The sequence below is a fragment of the Engystomops pustulosus genome, chromosome 2, assembly GCF_040894005.1.
Source record: "Engystomops pustulosus chromosome 2, aEngPut4.maternal, whole genome shotgun sequence".
NCBI lineage: Eukaryota > Metazoa > Chordata > Amphibia > Anura > Leptodactylidae > Engystomops > Engystomops pustulosus.
The window spans coordinates 21,240,936-21,268,919 of NC_092412.1; the positions used below are offsets into that span (position 1 = coordinate 21,240,936).

At 44.9% G+C, this 27,984-nt stretch overlaps 1 protein-coding gene across 2 annotated transcripts in view; it reads left to right on the top strand.

Moving 5' to 3' along the window:
• Nucleotides 1-2,802: 2,802 nt before the first annotated feature.
• The window catches only part of CAPN5 (calpain 5), a 55,333-nt gene continuing 30,151 nt past the window's right edge, over nt 2,803-27,984 (top strand). Inside the window, exons 1-2 of one of the 2 annotated variants that reach the window (XM_072133937.1) lie at nt 2,803-2,951; nt 19,216-19,395. In XM_072133937.1, the coding sequence (XP_071990038.1) occupies nt 19,231-19,395 (165 nt within the window). In that variant the 5' untranslated portion in view covers nt 2,803-2,951; nt 19,216-19,230. Of the gene's footprint in view, nt 2,952-11,228; nt 11,253-19,215; nt 19,396-27,984 lie in introns of those variants that run through there. The other variant, XM_072133938.1, reaches the window with a different exon arrangement.

The window sequence follows — 27,984 nt, forward strand, 5'->3', positions numbered from 1 at the left end:
CTTGCAAAAAATAAGCTCTTAACCAGCTTCATTGATGGATGATGTTCTGTATACAACACGGTGGATGCCCTAAATGACTACAAACCTCAGACCGAATTGCTTAAATTAATACAGACCCCTGGTCCCCCTAACAAATTATTATATCCCAGAGACCCTGAATACAGACCTCGGACCCTGTGTCGGGATGTGGCACTTTCCTGGGGGCCCACAGTAGTGTGAGGAAATGGGAATCACCATAATGACGACATACATTTTTGTATTCCTTTGTCAATTGCTGAACAACAACAATGTAAAATAGGTGGGGGCTGTGCTTATTGTATACATCTACACTACAGAATTATTAGTATCCATGGTTACAGACAACAAACAAGCAATCTGTAGTCTGATCCTGCACCCCTGATTATTGGAGAAATAAAACATTCCGAGGAACCATCTGATCCCACTGTTATGGGGACGTTCTCCATATGAAAATTTCAAAGATAAAAAAAAAAAACCTGTGTAACCTTATTAACCCCCCTTAAAGGGGCTGACCTACGTTTGATTGTAATGAGCCAAGCACAGGACAGGGGGCACATTGTCTGATGAGTGGGGTCTCGTTAGATTAAATGCAAGAATTCTGCGCTGGGATATCTCAAAGTAGATAAACGGGAGCGTCTATTACAGCCCGGCTTTGTGATGGGCAATTCCCAACGCTCTGGTGGACGGCGCAATGAACTGCAGGATATGTGCTCAACCGACAGCCCTATTTATTAGGGGCGCTGGTTACCCCCATTCTCCAATCAGTCATCCTCTATTGTGTGGATAATCAATAGCAATTTAAGGGGTTGTTCCAAGTTTGATTGTTATCACTCTAGTCACCCAATAGAGGATAACAATCTGATTGGTGAGAGTCCTACTGCTGGGACCCCCACGATCATGAGAATAAGGGGTCTCCTTGTCACCAATAGATGGAGCGGTGGGTCTAGAACTATGCTTTGCAATTTCCGACCCTCCCTAAAGGCAGATGCACTCGACAGTGAAATCGGATGCCTGCTGTACGTTTTTTGAACAGAGGGTCCGCTGCCGCCTTTGCTACTAATCGTGGCCAAGATTGGGTAAACCCGATCTAAAACTACAGGTCTGCTCATCTCTACTCAGGCTATGGTTCATGAGGGTCTGTGAAAAGCGTATGCCAGACGGAAGAAAATCGGTTATGAAAAACGGATGTTAGCATGCGTTTTTTTTCTTGGCGATATTGCTCTCGTTTGGTGCTGGTAGACTTATTATTGAATGGAGCATCAGGAACCCACCAAATAAGACACAAAATTCAGATTATCAGTGCATTCCTACGCCGTGTGCTCATTGGGACCAGATCCTGGGCGAGCACAGAGCTGGGCGGGGGAAGCTGAGCGTTCTTCACCCCTCCTCACTCTATGGCCGCGGTCACACGTACCGCTAGGCGTCCGTTCATAACGCGCCGCTAGCTCACAGGGGGAGGTCCTCGGTCCGAACGCACATGCGTTTCCTATGAAACGCATGGAATCGGCTTAACAATCGCATGCGTTTGGGCCGAGGACCTCCCCCTGTGCGCTAGCGTCGCGTTATGACGGACGCCTAGCGGTACGTGTGAATGCGGCCTATAGGAGCCACATATTTGGCAAAGTATAGAACAAGTTGCTGCCCGGCATGGTTATGGTGCGCTGTGACCTGGACCCATAGAAATCTATGGGGGCCGTGATCTGGTCGCAAATCATGCAACCCAATAATAGCACTCATTGCAACTGTGACGATGAGCCATAAGGGTGATGCCACACATGGCACTTTGAACCCGTTTTTAAGCAGTCCGTTAAAAACCGCATCCGTTTCTGACAGGTTTGACCAATTATCTTATATAAAACTGGTCAAAAACGGATGCGTTTTTTAATGGACTAATTAAAAACGGGTTCAAAACGCCATGTGTGGGTGGCATCATCTAGGGTGAAGACACACATGGCGTTTTTGGGCCGTTTTTGGGCCGTTTTTGGGCCGTTTTTACTAAGTGCGTTTTCAGATCGTTAAAAACGCATGCGTTAAAAAACGCATCCGTTTTTTAAAAACGCATGCGTTTTTGTCCGTTTTCCCGAAATTGCGCAATGAAAAACGGACAAAAACGCATGCGTTTTCAAAAACGCATGCGTTTTTAAAAAACGGATGCGTTTTTTAACGCATGCGTTTTTTACGATCTGAAAACGCACTTAGTAAAAACGGCCCAAAAACGGCCCAAAAACGCCATGTGTGTCTTCACCCTTAGGGTGGTTTCACATTGACGTGTATATTGTTCATCCATTGTGTTTTATCTCCGCATCCGCAAATAAAAGTAAAAAAACTTTTTAAAAACACACCTGGTTCATAAGTGAATATATTTGTGGACCCCTAGACTTCTATTGTGGTCCTTTATCCGCATCCGCGGAAAACAACGGACTGGTTTAGAAATTGTTTACATGGATAAGTGACAAAAAGATCCATAGAAATCAATGTCTCTGTGAGGTATCCGAAAAAAATCACTGAACCACGGATGTGAAAAACAAGGCCAATGTGATGAAAATGGCACCGCCATCATATATAAACCAATGGATTGGTGCAACTACTTCCAGGTATCTCTTTTTTTTGTAGGCCAAAAATAACAAATGTAAAGGTTTAAAAAAAAAATATATATATATATATATATATATAGATGTTTTGATGACGTTTCTGAATAATTTATTGACATCAGCTGTAATTTTCACCACATGATTAGAAATAATAGATTTTTTTTCTGTCACAGAGGCTGCACAGTTCTCCGGGACTACAGTTCCCGGCATGCCCCGTGCGGGCGCCGCCCCTCCCCCTGTGGCAGGCCCCGCCCTCTGGTAGAGTTAGTATCGCGCCGTGTAGCTGCGGTGATTGGCATCTGGTGAGAGGCGCTGCCCGGGCACCTCGTACCCCCGGGACAGGTGAGACATTACACACCTATTACACCTGAGGAGGGAGGCCCCGTGCACCACACATGTATTATATACTTATTACACACCAGGCGGGAGGCTGCAGCGTGCTGCTCAGTGTGAGGGCTCTGCTCTGTATTATAGCCCTGCACAGCTCACTGTCCATTATATACTTATTACAGTGCAGGGATGTGCATTAACCCTTAGAGAGACACAGGCCTGCAATCTACCTCATTTACTTATACATTGTATACCGGGGTCTGCTCTGTATTACAGCCCCCCTAGACCTTCCTATGTTATAATAAGCAGAGCTCAGTGTCCATTATATGCTTATTACAGTGCAGGACTGATGTTTACTTTGTGTGTTAACCCTCAGAGAGCCACACAGTCCTGCAATATGTCCATTTACTTATATATTGTATACCGGGGTCTGCTCTGTATTACACTCCCCCCTAGACCTTCCTATGTTATAATAAGCAGAGCTCAGCGTCCATTATATGCTTATTTACTTTATGCATTAACCCTTAGAGAGCCAGGGAGCATATGGTCCATTTACTTATATAATGGAGACTGGGGTCTACTTTATATTACAGCCCTTCCTATGTTATAATAAGCAGAGCGCAGTGTCTATTATATACAGTTATTACAGTGCAGGAATAAAGACTTGACGTTTACTTTGTGCGTTAACCCTTAGAGAGCCAGGGAGTAGTATACCTCATTTACTTATATAATTAGGACTGGGGTCAGCTTTATATTACACATCCCCCCCCAGCCCCTCCTATGTTATAAAACACAGCGCTCCCTCTCTATTATATAGTTATTACAATACTGGAATGAAGGCGGATGTTTACTTTGTGCATTAACCCTTAGAGAGCCAGGTGACACCAGATCACTGTAATCTGGTTACGCAGGAAGGGGTCTGCTCTGTATTAGGACCCCCCCCCCTCCTTTATAATATATTATATGCATATTACAGGACAGGTAATAGGAGGGATATTTACCTCTTGGATTAACCCTTCAAGAGACTGGGAACGTGATGGACCCTGAACTCGGGTCACACTGGATGGAGTCTGCTCCTAATTACAGTCTCCTTACCCCCATCCTCTTATGTAATATCTACCACTCAGTGTCTATTATATACTTATTACAGCACCGGGATAAAGATGGATGTTTTTCACTTTATAGATTAACTCTTCAAGAGCCAGGGAACACCTGATCACTCTTATCCAGTTATGCAGGAAAGGTTCTTCTCTTTGTTTAGACCCAGTGTCATTATAACAGGCAAAGTTAAGCATCTATTATATAGTTATTACAGTGCATTCATGAATATGAATATTTACTTTGTATATTATCCCTTAAAGAGTGAGGGGACACTACATAATAGTCAGTGTAGTGGGGTACACTCTTTATTAGAGTCTGCCTCCCCCCTGACCTAATGTAATAACTATATAATAGACAGTGAGCTCAGGATATGGAGGGAGGGGCGAAGGAGACTTATAAAGATTGACCCCTTTCACCGTGACCCGAGTACAGGGGTCATTATATTGTCGCTCTGAGGGTTAATGTATAAAGTAATCGCCAGGTTCCATTCTTGTATCGTAATAACACTATAATAGATGGGGAGCTCTGGAAAATGTGTCTGTAATATAGTTATTACAGCACAGGTGGGGACTATAGTATGTACTTTGTGATTTAACCCCTAATGAGCCAGGGATCCTGCATCATGGCGTATCATGAAAGGATCTGCTCTTTATTAAAGCCCACCCCGTACCACCCCTTCTATTATAATGTCCGGGACTCAGGAGCTATTATATAGTTATTACAGTACAGGTGTGCAGACTGGTGTTTATGTCATGGATCAACCCTCAGAAAGCCGTACATCATGATCACTGCCGTTCAGAAAGGATTCTGCTCTGTAAAGCTCCCTACCACTCCCCTTGTCTGTTATATAGTTATTATAGTACAGGCAGGGAGTCCTTTATATACATGAACTAACCTCTAATAAGCCAAGGGCCGCTTTCATACAGAATTCATCAACAACTCCTCTGTTCTAATTGCTGGCACTAATTGTCGATTATAATAACAATAATAATTCCCTTATTTATATAGTGCCCAAAGATTACGCAATGGGGCTCACAATCTAATCCACCTTACCAGTATGTTTTGGAGTGTGGGAGGAAACCGAAGGACCCGGAGGAAACCCACGCAAACACGGAGAGAACATACAAACTCTTTTGCAGATGTTGACCCTGGGACTATTATATAGTTATTACACTACAGACATGGGAGACTGATGCCAACTTCTTAAAGGGACTCTGTCACAAGGATTTAACCCTCCTAAACTAAAAGGCCCCACGGGTAGGGGATGTAATGTAATTTCTAGAATTCTCTCTTTTGTTGTGAAATCTCATCCATTTACCCATTCAATCTCCCCTTCGAAGTCAGACAAATATGACTCTTCTCACCTCATTCACATGAGATGAGTCAATTTTAGTGGTTGCAGGGGTAGAGTGAATTCAGAAGACCCCATCATCTGTTCTGTAGCACCTAGAAACATGTTGTGTCATATTAAAGATAACAATCTCATCTTTCCGATCCTACAGTTCAGCTAACAGTTTTGTAAGCTGCAGAACTGGACATTTAGGTAGTTAAAATATAGATCTTTACCTGCAGCTTCCATTTCTAAATGTATCTTTAGCTGCCTGTATCTCTGTCTGTAAGCTTCATTGGCAACATGAGATTCTTATCTTTAATATGACACCAGCAGCATGTTTCTAGGTGCTATAGAAGACAAGATGACACTGCCCCTGCAACCACTAAACTTGACTCCTCTAATGTGAAAATGACGTGAGAAGAGTCATATTTGCTTGACTTACAAGAGGGAATTCTAGAAACAACATTCCATCCCCTACCTAAGGGGGCTGGTAGATTAGTGGGGTAAACCTGGTGACAGGTTCTCATTAAATTCAGCCCTGTTCATAAAGATCATTCAGAATCGGGGGCTGCACTTTATAACACTTCCCCTACCTCTGTATAATGTATAACTATTATATAGTTATTACAGTACAGGGGTGGAGACTGGCGCTTTACATCATAAAATCCCCCGGGGGATGTGCATTGTCATCCCTGTGCATGGGTGGCGTTGAATTCTCTCTATAAAAAGTCCCTTATACTCCCTATATATAATATATGTCTATTATAACCTTATTACAGTCTAGGCATATACTTTTTTGGATACATTTCTTATAAAATCAAGGAAATGTCCTTGATTCTCCCTGTACTAGGGTCATGTAGACAGAGGATGGGCTCTATATTGGGGTCCCTGTACCCCTTTTCTATGATACTGTGCAAAGTTATATAGTTATTACATTACAGGTAAGTTGTATAGTTATTACACTACAGGTTAGTTATATAGTTATTACATTACAGGTAAGTTGTATAGTTATTACACTACAGGTTAGTTATATAGTTATTACATTACAGGTAAGTTGTATAGTTATTACACTACAGGTTAGTTATATAGTTATTACATTACAGGTAAGTTGTATAGTTATTACACTACAGGTTAGTTATATAGTTATTACATTACAGGTAAGTTGTATAGTTATTACACTACAGGTTAGTTATATAGTTATTACATTACAGGTTAGTTATATAGTTATTACATTACAGGTAAGTTGTATAGTTATTACACTACAGGTTAGTTATATAGTTATTACATTACAGGTTAGTTATATAGTTATTACAGTACAGGCATAGAGTCTGGTATTTGCTTTTTACGCTCAGTGTTCTAAAGTCAGAGCCACATTCTCAGCTTCTTTGCGAAGTTCTTTGTATTAGTTTTCCTCTCCTTATTATAGTCACACCCTTGTGTCTATTATATAGTTATTACAGTGCACGTCTATAGGTGCGCCCCCTATAAAGACCCCTGTACTTTGTATAGGACCCCCACTTCTGTGGTCGGATCATTTTACGTTCATTCTCAAATAATCGAATAGATAGGGGGAGATTTATCAGTTTTGTGACGTAGAAGCCCCGAAATAATCGCAACTTTTCTATTATATAGTTATTATAGTTCATGTATAAAATTGGGTGTTTTTTTGAGTAAACCTAAGCCTGCGTTCACACACTGCGCTCCAGTTCCGTGTACAACTTGTTAACAGTGTGCTTACAAGGCGTTTAACATAATGTAAACATTGCGTAACACGTTAACACATTGTTAACGTGAATCAACAAAAGCTGCACGTGCACGCGGCCTCAGGGAGTCCTGGTAATGAGCTCTGCTCTCAGGTTTTTCGGGCAGTAATTTGGATGTTTGTATTAGATTTCCACTTATTTTAATCGGTTCTATGGTTATTACATTACGGTTATTACATCTGGTATGTACTGCGTAGATGAACTGCTATGAAGCTCTTACTAGCAGGAGGGCAGCTCTCTGTATTACAATATCCAGTGTCTATTATATAGTTATTACAGGACAGGGACACACGGATTTCCCTAGGGTGTGTATAACGGTTGGGGGTCCGTGCCCTCTTTATTATAATCTCCAGGATTTCCTGTGTGTTTTATAGTTACATGAATAGAATCTACTATGTTGCGAGTGACACATTACAGCATATTATTAGTATCCAATCCCCCCTCATTATAAAATCCAAGTCTTACTTTATACGGTGGTTATAGCACATATCCAGAGTAACTATATAATGATCACAGAACTCGGAGGGTCGCGTGTTGTAACACTTTGTGTAGGGCAGGGGTGGCGAACCTATGGCACGGGTGCCAGAGGTGGCACTCTAAGCCCTCTCAGTGGGCACTCAGGCTGTTGCCCCAGCACAGAATTCACCAGACAGGACTTGAAGGATCCTCCTACAGGCCAAAGTAGCCCAAAAAATGAAGCATCTTGGTCCACCTGAGACTGCAGGAAGAGAAGGTGAGGACAGGGTCACATTATCATTGGCGCCATTGTAGCTCCTGCTCTTGGCCCCACAATTTTTCATGTTCAGGGAAGCTCCAATGGCAATCTGAATTTTCCCACCTTCTGTCAACGATATTGGTGTCCTCAGGACCCTTGAAAGCTGTAGTATAGCACGGAGCAAGAAGATTTTAATAATTTAATGCTAGAATTGCCGTGTTGGCACTTTGCAAAAAATAAGTGGATCTGGTTTGCATTTTGGGCACTCGGTCTCTAAAAGGTTCGCCACCACTGGTGTAGGGTCTTATAATATCTTATAAAATCTTGTATATCACAGACTTATAATACTAGGAGCAGGACTCATTTCTTAGACTTCTTTGATAGATTAAATAGAGTGTAGAGGGCACAGAGCACAGCAGTGTGAGGATACAAGTTCAGTGCAATCCTGGAATATAAATCCATATATATATATATATATATATATATATATATATATATATATATATATATCACAGTCCTGTAGATATTTACAAAAATTTTATTACACAAATCTCCAGGGACAATACCTTACACTGTCTGAGTGTACAGCAGTGTGAGGACAAGCTCTCCATACATTACAGTACTGGAATAAAAATCCAGATTTCACAGTCCTGCTGTTACTAACAACACACACAGCAGTATGATTACACATCTCTCAATGGAAAATACCTTACACTGTCTGCAGAGAGCACTGAGCACAAGTGTGAGGACACATCCCCCGTGTACTTGGAGAAGCTACAATCCTTGAATATAAATGCAAATTTAATGCAGTCCTGCTGCCACTAACAACATGCCCATAGGTATCATTACACATTTCTTAAGGGACAGTAACAAATACTAACTGCACAGAGCACAGCAGTGTGAGGACACCCCCACAGTGCACTTGGAAAAGTTACAATCCTGGAACATAATTGCATATTTCACAGTCCTGCTGCCACTAACAACATGCACATAGATATTATTACACATTTCTTCAGGGACAATACCAAATACTGACTGCACAGAGGCACAGCAGTGTGAGGACACCCCCACAGTGCACTTCTGGAACATCATAATTGCATGTTTCACAGTTCTGCTGCTACTAACAACATACATGAAGGTCTGATTACACAGATTGGGGAGTGAAGCTCACAGTTTACAGACCTGTGCCCCCTCTGATGAGAGTAGACCCCCCCTTCCTGAGCACAGAGCGTGAGTACATTGTAGCAGATGATGATACGTGCTATCTGTAGCCTCCAGCCCTCTGTGTCTGTATAATCTCCCTGGACAGTCCCTGCACTATGGAGGTGGTGGTCCCAGCCCCGTGTAGTATTAGGGGTTTGTTATAGTAGGGCAGCCACCGGTCTGGCCACAATTTGGGTGAATTATTATTGGTCCTACACTCTGAGGGTAAACAAGCAAAAAATGGCGCAAAACCGGTTTTCTAATCCCCTATATGTCTGCTGAGATACAATCAGGGGATGTTACAGTCCTATACCCCGAGGCGGCACCACTGACATGGCTTGTATAATGGCGGCTTTGTAAGACTTTGAATCCATCTCGTCCTAGTGATGAGATCAATCAGAACCGATTTCAGATTTGTCATGTACGAGGACCCGTGGTGCGGGTAGTTGAGGTCCTTAGGATAAGGGGTCCTATCGTACATCAGCCTCTGAATGATGTAGGACCATGACCAGGGCGATGCAGACTTATTCTGTGTCTTCTGCCTCTTTTCCTGCTCCTCTTGTGTCTTTGAGTAAAGTTTAGACATCCGTTTTAAGGAAATGATTAACCACAGACCCAGTGCCCGTGCGCTGGAGGCGGAGCTTGTGTTATATCATTCAGCAGCCAGAGGTTGTTACGTAGCAGCGGTCTCTATATCACTCAAGATTTCCTCTTTGTCTCCAACAACATCTTGTATTAAATCATCTGGACACGGCTTCACAGTAATATGGAGTCCAATCATAGTTGTATCTGTCCACGGGAAAGCTGGATCACAACCAACATGTTTTTCTGTGCTCACCCAGCTTTCCTATGTTCCTGATAGATTTACAGTTCTTTAACACTTCTGGAGCCGAATTATCGGCACCCCTTTTACATATCACAGCTTAAAGGGGTGATACAGAATGACTAAAGCTTGGTTATCTTCTTTCAAAACAGCGCCACACTTGTCTTTAGGCCATGTCCGGTATTGCACATCATGTTCTTCACTTTGATGGAACTGAGCTAGAATGTCTGGCGATATTGGTAGTCACCCAGCTTTCCCAGGATCTATATATTTTACTTGTTAAGAATCTATAGGTAGACCTTTCCCTTTCATAGAGCTCTGGTTTGTTATAGTCCTGAATAGAATGCAAGTGCAGCAGTTAAGACTGACACCTATAAAGTATTAGGAGAAGCATCTCTACATGATGATGTATATTCCTCTCCTGGATGCACTTTACATATCCGTGTCCTGCAGGAGCAGTGTCCTTAGTCACTGCAATGGTTGACATAACCGTAATCTGCTTGCTGTCAGTGAACGGACTCCTTCTGTACCTACCTGTACATACCTCATAGTCTTACAGCTGAGGGATTGTAACATTTGCATCCAGTCTAGACAATCCTCAGGATTCCAAACTGATACATTCCATCTGCACTGATACATTGTAACAAACTATTAGCCCTAGAGAGAGCTTGGTTACACATCTGCCTTCAGCTGTGGAGTTAGGGGTTGGACATGTTATACATGTGGTAGGTAGGGCATAGGGGGGGTTGCATATTTTTGACTCTTACCCCCCCTCCCTCCCGACCTCTAGATTTGGGGTTGTTGATGCGGCTCCCAGCCCTTAGAGCAAACATTGACTCTCGGCTTGCAGTGTGTGCTGTGTGCTCGCCCCGGCCCGTCTGCTTTGTGTTCCTAATCCGCATATTGTCGGGTTGTTCTGCCGATACAGAACATTGTAACGCCCCTCCCTCTGTGTAAAGTCATCTCCGTGCCAGGAGATCTGTTTCCCATTGTGTTCTGTAGCAGAGCTGAGATCCTTCTGCATTGCTTCTTATAGCCTGTATTATGTCTTCTACTCCAGTCACCACCAAAGCTGCACTCACAACTCAGCGCTAACCCTTGAAATTGTCCAGGATTTGGACTGTCAGGGACAGCTAAGCTAAGGGGTCCGAGCATAGACTATCTATCGCTAGATGGATACATATAGATAGTTGTTGTTTCTCTGCACTCTTCTGTCATATATCTGACAACTGGGTGGAGCTAAACTGCTTTTAGTTTCCAGAGACATTCTCCAGGAATTGAAAGTCCGCTTTAGACGTGAATGGGGATTATAAGACCTACCTATCTGTCCTTATGTAGTCCCTGTGCAGGGGTCCTGAGTACAGGAGTGGGTGAGGTAAGTGGATAAGTAGGTCAGGGCTTTGTGCATGTGTCCGCAGTATAACCATGTAACCCCGGGCAGTAGGGATCAGGATGATAGTCACATGACTATCGCGGTGGTGGGAGCGGTGATCACATGCAGCTTCCTCTTCTTCTCTCTATATAGAAAGATTATGAGATGGGGCCGAAAATACAGAAATAGCCCCCTGCAGCCCCTACTTAGCCCAATTACCCCCAGTGCTATCCTGGTACACAGCCAGGTCACCCGGTGTGTTAGGTATTGCAGTCTGTTTAATATGAATTCATATTCTTGGATTGTACTGTCCTCACACTGCTGTGCTCTGTGCGCTCAGCAGCCAGAGTAATGTATTGCCCTTGGAGAGGTGTGTAATCAGACCTTTGTGTATGTTGTTAGTAGAAGCATTAGGACTGAGAAATATCTGTATCTATATTACCGGATTGCAGCTTCTCAAAGTGCACTTGGGTGTGTCCTCACACTGCTGTGTGTATCTCCTTTGTGTATGTTGTTAGTAGCAGCAGGACTGTGAAATATGAATTTATATACCAGGGGTGTGCATCGGGTTGTATCGTCACAGTTACTGCTTAAGTGTTCTGTCAGATTCCTGCTACTGCTATCACTTAGGGTAGAGAGAGGGCAGAGGGCTGGGAACACAGCAGTGTGAGGACACGGCCCAGCCCTGGAATATAAATCCTATGTCACAGTCCTGCTGCTACGAGCGTCTATCAGCTCCTGCTGATGGGTGCTTGTGCGTCCTGCTGATGGGTGCTTGTGCGTCCTGCTGGTGGGTGCTTGTGCGTCCTGCTGGTGGGTGCTTGTGCGTCCTGCTGGCGGGTGCTCGTGCGTCCTGCTGGCGGGTGCTCGTGCGTCCTGCTGGCGGGTGCTCGTGCGTCCTGCTGGCGGGTGCTCGTGCGTCCTGCTGGCGGGTGCTCGTGCGTCCTGCTGGCGGGTGCTCGTGCGTCCTGCTGGCGGGTGCTCGTGCGTCCTGCTGGCGGGTGCTCGTGCGTCCTGCTGGCGGGTGCTCGTGCGTCCTGCTGATACCTTGGCTCTCCGCTCCATGAATAGTTAATAAGGTTTGGCCCGGGATGGAGACAATCTGTGCTGTAAATGAATGTGAACACTTAGAGAACATTAGTGGAAGTAGCTGCTGCTTAGAGGTCGGGATTGATCGCACTGAGGTGGGAGCGGTGGCCGCAGGATGGAAGCATTTAACATGGAAGATTTCTCATGAGGACGTCCATTTGTTCCCGGAGAGGATGGAGCAGAGCCGAGTGTGCGCTACTGTGTGTTCCCCCTGTGCATTTATGGGTGGGGTGTATGCCAGGCTTCACATGCTTAAAGGGAATGTGACCATGCAGCCAGCCTTGGGTATTGTCCCCCCTGTATAGTAGCAGCAGGGCTGTGAAATATGGATTAATATTCCAGGATTGTACTGGGAGTGTGTCCTCTATACTGGGAATATTTCATCTTTTAGAGATGACTCCAGAATGAGGGTCACATGACGCCGTCTCTGGATGTCTCCTGGATGCTCATTACTTATGCATGATTACCAATCAGGTACAGGCAGCAATTATCATCTGTCTGGTCTGATGTAAGGAGACGCGTGTCATATGGCTGCAGGATATGAGATATGCGATGATACTCATAACGTAACCAGCCAGAGCGCAGGAGAGGTAGATGTCCTCACACACGAGGTATCCCAGGGCCTCCCTCTTATAGGGATCTGTCAACAAGTGTCATCATACAGACTGCAGTCAGTGGCTTGTATGATCCCTGGAGAGATACAAAGATTTATGTATGCTGTTAGTAGCAACAGGACTGTGAAATATGGGTTTATCTTTCAGGTGATTCCTGTTATCCCCAGCCCTAAGTATATCTGCTGGTAGATACATGTGCCATATATCACTTTCCTGCAGAATGTTCTCTGTGGTGTAAAGATTCCACCAGAAAACATATATACACTATATCAACCTGCATCCGTTAGAGTGCTTTCCGTACGGGCCCTGGTGTCCATTAGAGCGCTCTCTGTACGGGCCCCCCCCCCCGGCATCCATTAGAGCACTCTCTGTATGGGCCCCCTACATCCATTAGAGCGCTCTCTGTACGGCCCCCGTCATCCATTAGACAGCTTCTGCACAGGCCCCTGGCATCCATTAGAGCGCTCTCTGTATGGGCCCCCGACATCCATTAGAGTGCTCTCTGTAGGGCTCTGGCATCTATAAGAGCGCTCTCTGTATGGGCCCCCGGCATCTATTAGAGCGCTCTCTGTATGGGCCCCCGGCATCTATTAGAGCGCTCTCTGTATAGGCCCCCGTCATCCATTAGAGCGCTCTCTGCATGGCCCGCTGTCATCCATTAGAGCGCTCTCTGCATGGCCCGCTGTCATCCATTAGAGCGCTCTCTGTATGGGCCCCCGGCATCTATTAGAGCGCTCTGTGTACGGGCCCCCGGCCTCCATTAGAGCGCTCTCTGTATGGGCCCCCGGCATCTATTAGAGCGCTCTCTGTATGGGCCCCCGGCCTCCATTAGAGCGCTCTGTGTACGGGCCCCCCCCCCCGGCCTCCATTAGAGCGCTCTCTTTACGGGCCCCCCCGGCATCCATTATAGCGCTCTCTGTACGGGCCCCCCCGGCATCCATTATAGCGCTCTCTGTACGGGCCCCCCCGGCATCCATTATAGCGCTCTCTGTACGGGCCCCCCCGGCATCCATTGTAGTGGGTCCTAGAGAGCAGTAGTGGGGATTGTTCCTCTGTGATGTCTACTACAGCAGCGCCATGATGGAGATGGACTCCTGGGTGATACACTTGATGGACGCCGCTAAGATGGAAACTTGGAGAAGCTAGAAGCATTGACTGTGGGGTGAGACTTGTAAATTATTCCGGATTCATGGAATATATGGAGCCGGTTCTCTTTTGGATCCATAGCCAGTGCCGTTTCAGCGATATATTCCATCTCTTCTCCGGTTGTGGATGAGCCCCTGGAGTCCGTCCTTATAGGAAATTGTGAAACCCTCCCAGTATTTTCCATTGTCTGCGGCTCCTAGGAGAAGTAATTATCATCCCTCGCTCCTGGGATCCATCTCTTGTTTGGGAAACAATCTTCCCCCGCGGGTGCGCTGCTATATATAATATACAATGCCGAAAATATTACTCCTAGCATCCTGCTCCGTCAGTCTGTGGAGATTACACGCAGGGGGCTTGGTTTTTTCCATCTGTGGTGGTGATACTTGCTCTGTGTGTGTGCATGTGAGTTGTAGGGTGTTTATACCCCGGACAGGGGATGTCACCCCGCACCCAGTCACTAGTATCCAGGTATTCAGCTCAGGTGACCTTACATCCTCGGGAGTCATTTGGGGATTAGCAGGACATCGGTGATAATACAGGGATCAGGGTAATGGCTGCTGCGGCTGTAATGTTATTAACACCTTGTTGGGAGCCGACGCAGGACACAGGTGACTGCACAATAAATGATATATGGCATAATTATATTATATCCAAGTTATGTGGTTGCCGTCACTAACCCTGTACAGAGCTGGACAATGCTCTGCGAGCTAAACACAAACTTGAGAGCTGGAAAAGTGGAGCTAATAACTTGCTACAATGTATCTAGACTGGATATATTTCTATCTGCTCTTTGCAAACCCTGTACACATCCAGTCTCTCAGCTGTCTAGGCAATGCTCGGTGAGCTGCACAGCCTGGACGTATACGCTGTAGCAAAAGTGCAGAGAGATCTGTGCAGCTGTTGCTGATGTGTTGCACTCATAGAGCATTGTTTAAACTGGATACATTTGTATCCGCAGGCTGTAAAACCCTGTACACATCTATTCCTGTTCTCCGCTGAGAAGTGGAGACAATTGAATCCAGCTTACACAATGCTCTGTGAGCAGCTGCGCAAACATCCTTTTGAGTTTGTTACAGTGTATAAGTCTTGAGTCCAGGCTTTGTAATCTCACAGAGCATTGTCCAACCTGGAAACAATTGTCTCTACTTTTCAGCCGATAAGGGGACTAAGCTATATAGACATTAAATACATATTTTGCAGATTCTACTTGGGTATTTAGCTCACAGAGCATTGTCCAGTGGTAGTTTTTTCTTAGCTAAGAGCAGGACTAGCTATGTGCAGAGTTTGCAGCCTTTGGATATGACTGTATCCAGTCTAGACAATGCTCTAGATGGATACATTGTTGCAAGGTGTTCACTACATTTTTTTTGCAGATCCTACTTGTGTATTTAGCTCACAGAGCATTGTCTAGATTGGATACAGTTGTAATTTCTTCTCAGCTGAGATCAGGTCTGGCTATGTTCAGTTGGATACAATAATCTGTCTAGACAATCTGTAGCAGCTGTACAAATCTCTCTTATAGTTTGTTACTTTACTTCAGTCTGGTGTCAAGGCAGTTGATCTCACAGAGCATTGCCTAGACTGGATACAATGGTCTCCACTCAGCTGAGAGCAGGGATAGATATGTACAGGGTTTGCAGTTTGGCGATATAATTGTATCCAGTTAAGACAATGTTCTTTGAGCAGAACCCATAAGCAGCACCTGCCCAGATATCACCTGGTGCCCTGGGTGTGTGACTCACAGAGCATTGTCTAGATAGGAAAACACATAGCAGTTATGTCATGGTTTTGCTAAGCAAGGAGCACAATGTAACCTCGGTGTGAGGATCTGTCCTCAGATTGTAAGGAGCCCTGCCACTGTGTGCACAGAACGGGACAAGCTTTCACCTCGTACGTTTCCATTCACTGGCAGCAAGCCGAGATATGCATTGTGTGTACTCGTGTAGACAATGCTCCTATAAGCGTGGGATAAACACACAGTCATGTTCCGTTAGCTCTTGGGGCGAGCGGAGGTGGAGTGTTTATACCAGGGCTCGGGGCTGTGTATATTATATCTGTGATTTACGGGGTCAGGATGGGGACGGCCAAGTCTGAGGGCCTCCTAACGAGATGCCTCTGTCATCCGGATCCATGGTGACAGACAGCAGGCTCAAGTTCTATCCCAAATTGTTCATATAAACTAGGAAAATGCTGATTTTCGGTACTGCTCCTCTGTGACACAGGGGATCTGATCACTGATTATCTGGAGGGTGGGAAAAGGGATAGATGACACGGATTTGTATTCCAGGATTAGCTTCTCCGAGTGCACTGAGGGAGTGTCCTGACACTGCTGTGTTCTGTGCTCTCTGCAACCAGTGTTCTGTATTGTCCCTGGAGAGATATATAATCATACTGCTATGAATGTTGTAGAAGCAGGACTGTGATATATGGATTTGTACTCAAGATTGTAGCTTCTCCAAGTGCACTAGGGGAGTATCCTGACACTGCTGTGTTCTGTGCTCTCTGCAACCAGTGTTCTGTATTGTCCCTGGAGAGATATATAATCATACTGCTATGAATGTTGTAGAAGCAGGACTGTGATATATGGATTTGTACTCAAGATTGTAGCTTCTCCAAGTGCACTAGGGGAGTATCCTGACACTGCTGTGTTCTGTGCTCTCTGCAACCAGTGTTCTGTATTGTCCCTGGAGAGATATATAATCATACTGCTATGAATGTTGTAGAAGCAGGACTGTGATATATGGATTTGTACTCAAGATTGTAGCTTCTCCAAGTGCACTAGGGGAGTATCCTGACACTGCTGTGTTCTGTGCTCTCTGCAACAAGTGTTGTACAACAAGTATTGTATCTGGACTCCTGGTGAAATGTCTAGTCGTACCACTGTGAATTTTGTAAAAGCAGGACTGTCACATATGCATTTGTATTCCAGGATTGTTGCTTCTCCAAGTGCAGGGGTATGTCCTCACACTGCTGTGCTCTCTGCATTCCATGTTCCATGTATTGTCCCTGGATAGATGTTCAATCATACCTTTCTGTAATTCATTTGTGGGGACATGTCTTCTCCCTGCTCTTGGCTATCTGCATAGAACTGCTACTACCCTTCTGTGCTCTGAGTAAAAGCTGTAGTAGATTGCTGGGTGAACACTGCTGTAATAAAAGTAGGTGTTAAGGAAAAGTTCACTGCTCAGGATTAAGAGCACAGCAGTGTCTGGACTCTCTTTATATCAAGTCCAGCTACCATCCTGAAATAGTAACAGGAAGACTATGAAATATGGATTTTAACAACACACAGAAAAATCTGATTAGTCATCTCCCAAATGGATAATAAATTCGATTGGGGCTGCAGAGAGCACAGAGCACAGCTATGTTAGAACACACCCCCAGTACGCTTGGAAATTGGAATTCAGGAAGATAAATCCATTTTTCACTGTCCTGCTGCTACTAACAACATACACAAAAGTAAGATTACACATCTCTCCAGGGACATAACCCTGGCTGTAGTCTGTATGATCACGCCTGCTGACAGGTTCTCTTTGATTCTCAGTGATTCTGGAGCCTTCTTATTTCCCTGGTGCAGTGGCAGTCTGGTAGTAGTTACATAATACCTGTGATGATTACATGAGGTGCAGGTTTGGCGCTGCGGGCACCATAATATTGGCAGCCGGGGAGGTGACTGGGGGTCATCAGCTGCTGCTCCCCTGTCATTGGTCGCTGACTCATCCCCCGCAGTTTCAGGTTTCAGCTGTTTGTAAACTTTTCACTATGATTTCCCACAAAAACAGGAAAAACAGGTTGTGTGTGAATGAGCGCCAGCGGCTGCTGCTCCTGTCCAGGCAGAGGGAAGTGTCCTAGGAATCCCCGGGGGTCTGCAGGGGAGGGGGCACATACTTCTCCACTCATTGTCTAATGCTGCAGTTCTGCCGTCGTGTGTCTGCAGTGTGTGAACACAGCCATAAATGTCTCCACGGGGATCCGGAGGAAACAATTGCAGCCAAACATTGTCCCCCAAATAGTGCAAGTCTCATAGAACTTCACATAACAGGGGGTGACTGCACCATATAACAGTGCCCAACAAAAGTGCCTGCTTCCTATATGAGTGCCCCCACAACAGTGCCAGCCATGCACTGCTTCCTAAATGAGTGCCCCCACAACATGAGCCACACAGTGCCCCCACAACAGTGCCAGCCATGCACTGCTTCCTAAATGAGTGCCCCCACAACATGAGCCACACAGTGCCCCCACAACAGTGCCAGCCATGCACTGCTTCCTAAATGAGTGCCCCCACAAAAGTAACAGCCACACAGTGCCCCCACAACAGTGCCAGCCATGCACTGCTTCCTAAATGAGTGCCCCCACAACATGAGCCACACAGTGCCCCCACAACAGTGCCAGCCATGCACTGCTTCCGATATGAGTGCCCCCACAAAAGTAACAGCCACACACTGCTTCCTACAACGTGAGCCACACTGTGCCCCCACAACAGTGCCAGCCACGCACTGCTTCCTATATGAGTGCCAACCACATAGTGCCCCCACTACATGAGCCCCACCATGCCTCCATATAGCAGTGTCCTATCGGACCACTTACATGTGGCTGTGAACAATGCATAGAGAAACATCTGAGCCCCCCTCTGATAACCCTATGGGGGTGTCATATGATCCCTCACCCCCCTCTACTGCTGGTATAGATTATATGTTGGGTTTAAATTTCTTGTATTCTAGAATCAATAAGATCTAAAATCTGCGGAATGATCCAACATTCCGGATTGCTGGATGTACATGGAAATATACATCCGGATCATAGGGATCTCTGTCTCTCAGGTTCCCTTGTAAATCTCATCCACAGACCCAGTCCTGTAGACCAGTCCCCACCCTATCCCTGGGGCGCTGGTGGGTGCTCCACCCTCCCCGCAGCTCTCTGTAGTCTTCTATGTTTTAGAGACTGTTGGATAATCACCCAAAATAACATAAAGGGGTCCCCAAACTCCTCCAGAAGTCTCCCCACCGCCATAGATCCTTCACCTCTGCTCATGGATCAGTTTTTATATAGAAATAAACTATTTGAACGATAATCTGAAAACTTGCATCACGTATAAGGTGATTCTGTGCCTCCTTCAGGTGATTTGATGAAGAATGTTTTCATCGGTGAAGGAATTCGGGAACCAGCAGTATTACACCCTGAAGAAGGAATGTCAGAGGAAGAAGGAGCTTTTTGAAGACCCCCTATTCCCGGCCAACAATGATTCCCTGTTCTACAAGACCCAGCGGGTAACAGGAGTGGAGTGGAAGCGGCCAAAAGTAAGTGACCTGGAAACTTACCGATTCCACATACATTACTTACATATCTTGTATTATACTCCAGAGCTGCACTCACTATTCTGCTGCTGGTGCAGTCACTGTGTACATACATGACATTACTTATCCTGTACTGATCCTGAGTTACATCATGTATTATACTCTAGAGCTGCACTCACTATTCTGCTGCTGGTGCAGTCACTGTGTACATACATGACATTACTTATCCTGTACTGATCCTGAGTTACATCCTGTATTATACTCCAGTGCTGCACTCACTATTCTGCTGCTGGTGCAGTCACTGTGTACATACATGACATTACTTATCCTATACTGATCCTGAGTTACATCCTGTATTATACTCCAGAGCTGCACTCACTATTCTGCTGCTGGTGCAGTCACTGTGTACATACATGACATTACTTATCCTGTACTGATCCTGAGTTACATCCTGTATTATACTCCAGAGCTGCACTCACTATTCTGCTGGTGCAGTCACTGTGTACATACATGCCATTACTTATCCTGTACTGATCCCTAGTTACATCCTGTATTATACCCCAGAGCTGCACTCACTATTCTGCTGCTGGTGCAGTCACTGTGTACATACATGACATTACTTATCCTGTACTGATCCCGAGTTACATCCTGTATTATACCCCAGAGCTGCACTCACTATTCTGCTGCTGGTGCAGTCACTGTACATACATGACATTACTTATCCTGTACTGATCCCGAGTTACATCCTGTATTATACCCCAGAGCTGCACTCACTATTCTGCTGCTGGTGCAGTCACTGTGTACATACATGACATTACTCATCCTGTACTGATCCTGAGTTACATCCTGTATTATACACCAGAGCTGCACTCACTATCTGCTGCTGGTGTAGTCACTATGTATATAGATGACATTACTTATCCTGTACTGATCCTGAGTTACATCCTGTATTATACACCAGAGCTGCACTCACTATCTGCTGCTGGTGCAGTCACTATGTATATAGATGACATTACTTATCCTGTACTGATCCTGAGTTACATCCTGTATTATACCCCAGAGCTGCACTCACTATTCTGCTGCTGGTGCAGTCACTGTGTACATACATGACATTACTTATCCTGTACTGATCCTGAGTTACATCCTGTATTATACCCCAGAGCTGCACTCACTATTCTGCTGCTGGTGCAGTCACTGTGTACATACATGACATTACTTATCCTGTACTGATCCTGAGTTACATCCTGTATTATACTCCAGAGCTGCACTCACTATTCTGCTGCTGGTGCAGTCACTGTGTGCATACATGACATTACTTATCCTGTACTGATCCTGAGTTACATCCTGTATTATACTCCAGAGCTGCGCTCACTATTCTGCTGCTGGTGCAGTCACTGTGTACATACATGACATTACTTATCCTGTACTGATCCTGAGTTACATCCTGTGTTATACTCTTTGTATTTATCTCTCACCTCCGGTGGTATCGTTACTTGCATGGATTACGCGCCTCTTATATAAATTATGTAGGATTTGGAGAAACACTTCAATGTTTGGCTTGGGTCGCTGTTTGTTAATGGCTTTTCCTAAGAGCAGGAGGCAGAGTAGATACATCATCCTCCGTGTAATGACATCAGAGGTGTTTTTGGGACACGTTGTATGGACCTCATTGACAGTCTGTGTGCGGTCAGTCAGGTGGCCGGGTCTGTCATTGTGTGACTTCACAATCCTGAGAGTCTTAGATGTGACTGGTCTGGATGTCCTTGTGGTGTGTTATTGGATAGCTCTGGCGTATCTATTCACCCCTCTAGTTCACTTGTAACCACTTGGTGCTCCTTTTAAGGGTCCCTACACAGAACTATTTTCGGTTTAGGAGACATTTTAGACCTTAATCAAATACTAACCTCCTGCTCTCACCACTAGGGGGCACTCGCTGCATACAATGTATACAGAACTCCTTCAAGTCGGTTTTGTATCTTTCTTCAGCACCTCTTTTGGTCCAGGATGCATTTTGGGCCTGGCAGATACCCTTTTACCCGATGGCTGTGTATAGCAGGGGGTGTGGAGCTCCGTATCAGAAAGAATTGGCTGTAACCAAAAACACATTTGTAAAATGTTCCTTTAAATATATAATGATGAGCTGGAACATAACACCTTTGGGTAGTCTGGGCCGGGGGTATGTGCCAGCGCAATGATGGGAAATTATCTTCTTGCTGGTAATTAGGGGTGAGATCAGATTCATTGCTCTGGCAGAACATCCCCTTTAATCAGTAATCCTATGGGATGTATCTATGTGATTGTCCTAATGGAGGGATCCGATCAATTTTGGCCCCGGATCAGTATCACTTATGCTGCACAGAACTTGCTGAGGCATCTGCACCATGCCGGGAGCTGCACAGACCTTACTCTTAAAGGGAAACTGCAGCAGGTTTGAGTAGGCACCCATTATATTACAAGATTGTAGCTTTATCCTCACACTGCTGTGCACTTTACTTGCTACAAAAACCAGCCCCTCCCCTCTGCTCTTTACAAACTGTAGTAGCCTTGTGGTTGAATATTACAGCAGTTACTCATAGGAGAGGGACTGTAGAGCAGTTTACTAAAGAAAGCACAGCAGTGTGAGGATACAACCCCAAGTGCATTTGGTGAAGCTACAATCCTGGAATGTAAATCCAATCCATATTTTACAGTCCTGCTTTATTTTATGTTCAATTCTTGAAAGGGAATCTGTCAGCAGGTTTGACCATGGCGGCGTCCTCACACTGGTGTGCGCTTTGCATTGAATCGCTTTCTAGCTACAATCTTGGAATATGAATTCATACTCATTCACACTCCTCCTGCTCCGTATCACAGTCCAGCTGCTACTAACAACATATACAAAGGTATGATTACACATCTCTCCAGGGACAATACCCAACACTGGCTACACCGAACTCAGCAGTGTGAGGACATGCCCACACTGCACTTGGAGAGCACAACAATGTGAGGACATACTGCAGTGCAATCGTGGAATATAAATCCATATATCACAGTCCTGCTGTTACTAACAACATACACAGGTATGATTATACATCTCTTCTGGGACAATACGTAACTGTGGCTGCAGGGAGCACAGCAGTGTGAGGACATACCACAGAGCAATCCTCAAATATAAATCCATAGATCACAGTCCTGCTGCTACTAACAATATAACACAGTTCTAATTACACATTTCCCCAGACACGGCCACTTTACTATGTACGGAGCTGTGCTTGCCAAGAAATGATGATGGGTTAGTGCCCTAATTTTGGATCTTATATAAATTGGGGAAAGGGGTCTCCTCTCCCAAGTTGTGCAGACAAAGGGCGTCTTTGGGGAATGGCACAGGGGGAGGCTCTGGGGGAATGGCACAGGGGGAGGCTCTGGGGGAATGGCACAGGGGGAGGCTCTGGGGGCATGGCACAGGGGGAGGCTCTGGGGGCATGGCACAGGGGGAGGCTCTGGGGGGATGGCACAGGGGGAGCCTCTGGGGGGGGATGGCACAGGGGGAGCCTCTGGGGGGGATGGCACAGGGGGAGCCTCTGGGGGGGATGGCACAGGGGGAGCCTCTGGGGGGGATGGCACAGGGGGAGCCTCTGGGGGGATGGCACAGGGGGAGCCTCTGGGGGGATGGCACAGGGGGAGCCTCTGGGGGGGGGGATGGCACAGGGGGAGCCTCTGGGGGGGATATTACAGGGGGAGCCTCAAGGGGGGTGGCACAGGGGGAGCCTCAAGGGGGGTGGCACAGGGGGAGCCTCTGGGGGGGGGATGGCACAGGGGGAGCCTCTGGGGGGGGATGGCACAGGGGGAGCCTCTGGGGGGGATGGCACAGGGGGAGCCTCAAGGGGGGTGGCACAGGGGGAGCCTCTGGGGGGGATGGCACAGGGGGAGCCTCTGGGGGGATGGCACAGGGGGAGCCTCTGGGGGGATGGCACAGGGGGAGCCTCTGGGGGGGGGGATGGCACAGGGGGAGCCTCTGGGGGGGATATTACAGGGGGAGCCTCAAGGGGGGTGGCACAGGGGGAGCCTCAAGGGGGGTGGCACAGGGGGAGCCTCTGGGGGGGGGATGGCACAGGGGGAGCCTCTGGGGGGGGGGATGGCACAGGGGGAGCCTCTGGGGGGGGGATGGCACAGGGGGAGCCTCTGGGGGGGGGGATGGCACAGGGGGAGCCTCTGGGGGGGGGGGATGGCACAGGGGGAGCCTCTGGGGGGGGGGATGGCACAGGGGGAGCCTCTGGGGGGGGTGGCACAGGGGGAGCCTCAAGGGGGGTGGCACAGGGGGAGCCTCTGGGGGGGGGGATGGCACAGGGGGAGCCTCAAGGGGAATGGCATTTATCTGTGATCCCTTTAAGTTCTCTGCTTGTTCCCAATGAGTGGAAATGTAAAGAATGTTAAGGACTTGAATAGTAAATGTCAGGGCTTACATCACCTGACACCTGACCCCTTTACCTGCTGTGAGTCAGACAGGGCTGTGGCCGGAGCCCGCACCTCGTACATACTCCAGTCAGTGACCCGGTACAGGATCGGTACACACCCTGCATTTCCTACACCTACAGGCTAGATATAGGATGTCATGGCCATACAATTACATGCATTCACTCACCACACTGTTACTACTTAGGGCACCAACCTGATTAATGTGTAATCATACCTTTGTTATTGTTAGTAGCAGCAGAACTGTGAAATACAGATTTATATTCCAGGATTGTACTGGTGGTGTGTCTTTACACTGCTGTGCTCTGTGTTTTTTGATGCCAGTGTTTGGTAGAGAGATGTGTAACCATACCTCTGTGTATGTTGTTAGTAGCAGCAGGACTGTGATGTATGGATTTATATTGCAGTACTATATCTATCCAAGTGTAATGGGGGCGTTTCCTCACCCTGCTTTGCTTTCTGATGCCAGTTGTGGGCACTGTCCCTGGAGAGATGTGCAATCATACATTTGTGTAGTAATAATAATCTGTATTTATATAGCGCCATCAAATTCCGTAGCGCTTTACAAATCATAGAGGACATATACAAATATTATATTACATTACAGAGTACCAACATGTTGTTAGTAGCAGCAGGACTGTGAAAATTGTATTTATACAGCAGGATTGTAGCTTCAGGGGGCATCTACTCACACAGCCTTGCTCTTTGCTCTCTGCATTGAAATGCTCCACAGCCGCCATCCCCGGAGTAAACATTTTTTACAGGATACTTGTTGGATTACTACAACAAAAACGGAGGGGAAATTTAATGCACAAAACTTAGAGCACAGCAGTGTGAGGACACGGCCCACGAATGTACAATCCTGGAATGTAAATCCATATATCACAGTCCTGCTGCTACTAACAACACACACAAAGGTTATTACACATCTCTCCAGGGACAATACATAACTGTACAGATCCTCGCATTCCCCCCATAGACAGAACACAGACACGGAATTATCAGGAACGGGAGTAAACGGTAAAATCGTTCTCCGCATTCCCTGCTTCCTGTCAGTCGTTTGTCTACATCAGTATCTGCAGTACAGGGAGTTATCTCTACAAGACTTGTCCTGACTACTGGGGGGCTACAGCGGCTCCATAGCACATGTAACCCCAAGGTTATATCATTGTAGGGAGGGTCTGCCGACCCAGGAAGGGGAGGTGTCCGCCATATTGGTTTCTCAGCACATAGCGACCTAGTGACATACAGTAAATGTCACAATCCAGATAATGACTCAGGTGTAATTCCCCGTATGTTACCAGAGAAAGCGCTGCCCTTTATAAACAATCAATGTCCGACCACGTAATCCAATCTACCGAGTCATTACATACAGTCCTGCTCCCTAGTCACTTCTCCCTACAAGATCTACAGAGGAGTCTAGTGCATTACAATACTGCCCCCTGTGTACAGGCAGTCCCCGGGTTACATACAAGATAGGGTCTGGAGGTTTGTTCTTAAGTTGAATTTGTATGTAAGTCGAAACTGTATATTTTATAATGGAAGTTCTAGACAATTTTTTTTCTTTTGCCCCAGTGACAATTGGAGTTTCAAAATTTTTGGTGTAATTGGACCAAGAATTATCAATAAAGCTTCATTACAGACATCTTACAGCTGATCATTGCAGTCTGGGACTATAGTAACATCCAGAGAGCTTCATCAGAGGTCACAGTGGGCAGAGGGGTCCGTCTGTAACTATGGGTTGTCTGTAAGTCGGGTGTCCTTAAGTAGGGGACCGCCTGTACAAGAATATAACTACTATAATACTGCCCCCTATGTACAAGAATATAACTACTATAATACTGCCCCCTATGTACAAGAATATAACTACTATAATACTGCCCCCTATGTACGAGAATATAACTACTATAATACTGCCCCCTATGTACAAGAATATAACTACTATAATACTGCCCCCTATGTACAAGAATATAACTACTATAATACTGCCCCCTATGTACAAGAATATAACTACTATAATACTGCCCCCTATGTACAAGAATATAACTACTATAATACTGCCCCTATGTACAAGAATATAACTACTATAATACTGCCCCCTATGTACAAGAATATAACTACTATAATACTGCCCCCTATGTACAAGAATATAACTACTATAATACTGCCCCTATGTACAAGAATATAACTACTATAATACTGCCCCCTATGTACAAGAATATAACTACTATAATACTGCCTCCTATGTACAAGAATATAACTACTATAATACTGCCTCCTATGTACAAGAATATAACTACTATAATACTGCCCCCTATGTACAAGAATATAACTACTATAATACTGCCGCCTATGTACAAGAATATAACTACTATAATACTGCCGCCTATGTACAGGAATATAACTACTATAATACTGCCCCCTATGTACAAGAATATAACTACTATAATACTGCCCCTATGTACAAGAATATAACTACTATAATACTGCCCCCTATGTACAAGAATATAACTACTATAATACTGCCGACTATGTACAGGAATATAACTACTATAATACTGCCGCCTATTTTCAAGAATATAACTACTATAATACTGCCGCCTATGTACAAGAATATAACTACTATAATACTGCCGCCTATGTACAAGAATATAACTACTATAATACTGCCCCCTATGTACAAGAATATAACTACTATAATACTGCCCCCTATGTACAGGAATATAACTACTATAATACTGCCCCCTATGTACAAGAATATAACTACTATAATACTGCCCCTTATGTACAAGAATATAACTACTATAATACTGCCCCTTATGTACAAGGATATAACTACTATAATACTTCCCCTATGTACAAGAATATAACTACTATAATACTGCCCCCTATGTACAAGGATATAACTACTATAATACTGCCCCCTATGTACAAGAATATAACTACTATAATACTGCCCCCTATGTACAAGAATATAACTACTATAATACTGCCCCCTATGTACAAGAATATAACTACTATAATACTGCCCTCTATGTACAGGAATATAACTACTATAATACTGCCCCCTATGTACAAGAATATAACTACTATAATACTGCCCCCTATGTACAAGAATATAACTACTATAATACTGCCCCTATGTACAAGAATATAACTACTATAATACTGCCCCCTATGTACAAGAATATAACTACTATAATACTGCCTCCTATGTACAAGAATATAACTACTATAATACTGCCTCCTATGTACAAGAATATAACTACTATAATACTGCCCCCTATGTACAAGAATATAACTACTATAATACTGCCCTCTATGTACAAGTATATAACTACTATAATACTGCTCCCTCTGTACAAGAATATAACTACTATAATACTGCTCCCTCTGTACAAGAATATAACTACTATAATACTGTTCTCTATGTACAAGAATATAACTACTATAATACTGCCCCCTATGTACAAGAATATAACTACTATAATACTGCTCCCTCTGTACAAGAATATAACTACTATAATACTGCCCCCTATGTACAAGAATATAACTACTATAATACTGCTCCCTCTGTACAAGAATATAACTACTATAATACTGCCCCCTATGTACAAGAATATAACTACTATAATACTGTTCTCTATGTACAAAAATATAACTACTATAATACTGTTCTCTATGTACAAGAATATAACTACTATAATACTGCCCCCTATGTACAAGAATATAACTACTATAATACTGCTCCCTCTGTACAAGAATATAACTACTATAATACTGCTCCCTCTGTTCAAGAATATAACTACTATAATACTACCCCCTATGTACAAGAATATAACTACTATAATACTGCCCCCTATGTACAAGAATATAACTACTATAATACTGCCCCCTATGTACAAGAATATAACTACTATAATACTGCCCCATATGTACAAGAATATAACTACTATAATACTGCCCTCTATGTACAAGAATATAACTACTATAATACTGCCCCCTATGTACAAGAATATAACTACTATAATACTGCCCCCTATGTATAAGAATATAACTACTATAATACTGCCCCCTATGTACAAGAATATAACTACTATAATACTGCCCCTATGTACAAGAATATAACTACTATAATAC